At 48.8% G+C, this 2,764-nt stretch overlaps 1 protein-coding gene across 2 annotated transcripts; it reads right to left on the bottom strand.

Annotated features, from left to right (window-relative positions):
- Window positions 1-759, bottom strand: KVP18_001064 (uncharacterized protein; the record flags this gene model as incomplete). 2 transcript variants are annotated; one of them, XM_067950698.1, is made up of 1 exon in its annotated part: window positions 1-759. In XM_067950698.1, a coding segment is annotated over one exon (759 nt), but the record flags the coding sequence as incomplete, so codon positions are not given. The 2 variants fall into 2 exon arrangements, with proteins under 2 accessions (XP_067809785.1, XP_067809786.1); XM_067950699.1 differs by having other exon boundaries at window positions 18-759.
- Between the last annotated feature and the right edge of the window lie 2,005 nt (window positions 760-2,764).

Raw genomic sequence — 2,764 nt, 5'->3', positions numbered from 1 at the left:
GACGGTATGGAAGTCACAGTGACCATGATCGCCATGAGGGGTCCACGAGCAGTACTCAAGAGCCTGGCATGCATCTCCCTGGAAGTACATAGTCATGTCGTTGGAAGCGATGGCACCGCAGAACGCCGTCTTCTGCGCGTCAGTGTAGTCATGATCGACTGAATCAGCACCGCTGACACATGATGTAGAGGCAGCGTCCCAGTGACACTGGTTGGTCTCTCCACAGACGCCTTCCTTCAGTGAGATCTCAATGTTGGAGGCGTTGAGAGCGTCACAGACGGACACGAAGTCACAGTGACCATGATCGCCATGAAGAGTCCACGAGCAGTACCCAAGAGCCTGGCATGCATCTCCCTGGAAGTACACAGTCATGTCGTTGGATGCGATGGCCCCGCAGAACGCCGTCTTCTGCGCGTCAGTATAGTCATGAGTGACTGAATCAGCACCGTCGACGCACGTGGTAGAGGAGGCGTCCCAGTGACACTGGTTGGTCTCTCCGCAGATGGCTTGCTTGACATTGCTCTTCATATTGGAGGCGTTAATCGCTGTGCAAACCTCTGTAACCTCGCCGAACAACGCTCGACCAGCAGCGTTTTCAATGGAGTTGGCGGCGCGCATGTTGGAGTGCTGCAGTTCAGCAACGTTGCCGTGCACACAAGGGACAAGAGAAAAGAAGTAGAAGAGTGTCAGAACACCTAGGAGATGAGTCAGCCGGTCCACAAGGCTGGTCTTCGTGTAAGCACATCCACCTTGACACATTTCGATGCGATTCTGATGTATTGTGCTGTGAAAAGTGTAGCTTGTGGGGCACCCCACTAAATAACGTTTGAAATTGACGCACGTACTCTGACGCCACTTGGGCTCGCGAACAATCCAGAAATCGTCGTAAGGTTTTTGTTGACGTAAAGACAAGCGTCTTCATAGGAATCACGATTTGTACGATTGGCAACGAAGAAAACGAAATAAATTCACGTCCAACCAATGGATATACAATGTTTTACATTGAGACTCCTTTTAACGTTGCCACGGAGACCCAAGTTAGACGTGACTATTCTAGACAGGAACAAGTTGTTAACTGTACGATGACCTACATGTTTAGGACTCTTGGCCCGAAACAAGACAGTGTTTCCATTACAGGAGGTCCTTAGCCATCTATGTTTTTGCCTTGGGCTACGTACGAACTTGCCCGTGCGAACCTTGAGATTCACAATCCAGGCAACTTGCTATGACTTGTCCAGCCTACGATGATCATGCTTGTGATACAGAACCGAAACCGCGTCCTATTAAGTGTAAGTCCCAACCGCGCGTTACCGCCGGAAGACCCTCCGCCTGAAGGAACTGGAACGGAAGACCCTCCTGCGCCTGAACAGAGCCCTCTACTGTTCACTCCTACTGTCGAAGATAGAACAAGTACATGCCCTTTCAATAAAAAAAGTGTAACGTTTGATGAATAAAAGAATACTAACTAAAGAGCTTTAGCATGTCGTCGGGGTCGATCGGTTCCACCGTCAGCTTGTCAATGAAGTGTCTGATGTCAGTCACCCTCCTAAAAACGCCGCCTTTTGCGAGGGTGTGGCTTGCGGGAACCATACCTGCGGGGCGATGTTGCTCGTGAAAACAACCTTAGAGGGGTTGACAAACGTGGTGCCTCCTTTCACTTCACTAGTGACTGGCCAGCGGTCAGTTAGTTGTAGTAGTTCCTCGATGGGGATTTGACCCGTGAATTCGTCGAACAGGATCGTGGTGTGGTAGCCGTCCTCGTACCCATCGAACCACAGAGGTTAAAGACTTGGTAGATGGCTCCTTGGGATTCAGAACGAGCAGTAGTCGTTTTCCCTGTTCCGGTGTTCCCGAAGAGGATCACCACTTCCTTCGGTAGAACAACATCAGATTCCTCGACCACTATGCGTCTTTGGTGGGCCATCATTCAGCAGACGATCCGCTCATACCGGAAGACAGATGCGCGGTGTTTCGATACCAATCCATTCCAGGCCATGCCACTCTCGATATCTGAATAAATGGTCTCTAAGTCGTTGCGCTTCCCTTGTGTAGAGGGATCGCCAGCACGGTAGAGAACGTTCTCATCCTTAGAGCAGTAGCGATCGTTGTCAGCATCCGTGCCCTTGGCGCGTTCCACGTGAGCCTTAGGCAGCTTCTTCTTGATCGTCAACCATTTGAGCCCAGAGATGTTCACAAAGCCCTGCAGATGTTTATGACCTGTAGTAGGCGCAATCTCCAAACCAATGATGGCAAAAATTACGGTAGACAAAGATGGATTACCTCAGCGACATGCGAGTTGGAGGTATCCTGATCCGTGAAGCAAAATCTTTTATTGAATTTACTTACGTTATCAAAAAATGAATCGGTAGTGTTTACACAATCGTGTAGTGTTTATTCATTCCCCACATGCTGCACTTCGTTTTGGCTACGCGTTTCGGGCGCATATCAACAGATTGAACACTGTTTAATTGGTGCAATTAGAGACATTGCACATTTGAATCGGTCAACGTTTCATGTCAGAACAATTGAAAAGCAAAGCACAGCAACAACATCATGAACCAGAACATTCGCTACGGTAATGACTGTAAGCCAGCCAAGGATAAACTTGCAATAGATTTAGCCTTTGTGAAGGTATAATCTATGAGATGGACTCCAAGGAGAACGAATGAGAGTGTTGCCACATCCAAACAAATACACCTCTCTCGAACCGAGAGAAGCTCTATAACCACTCTCATCAATGAGAATGGTTGTGCTGCGACAAATG

This window comes from the organism of the source record quoted next, assembly GCF_019968955.1.
Source record: "MAG: Porospora cf. gigantea A chromosome Unknown PgA_NODE_3248_length_2764_cov_729.857, whole genome shotgun sequence".
In the NCBI taxonomy this organism is placed as follows: Eukaryota; Apicomplexa; class Conoidasida; order Eugregarinorida; family Porosporidae; genus Porospora; species Porospora cf. gigantea A.
Note: the sequence above shows the minus strand (reverse complement) of the source record. Positions and strands in the feature narration are given on the sequence as shown.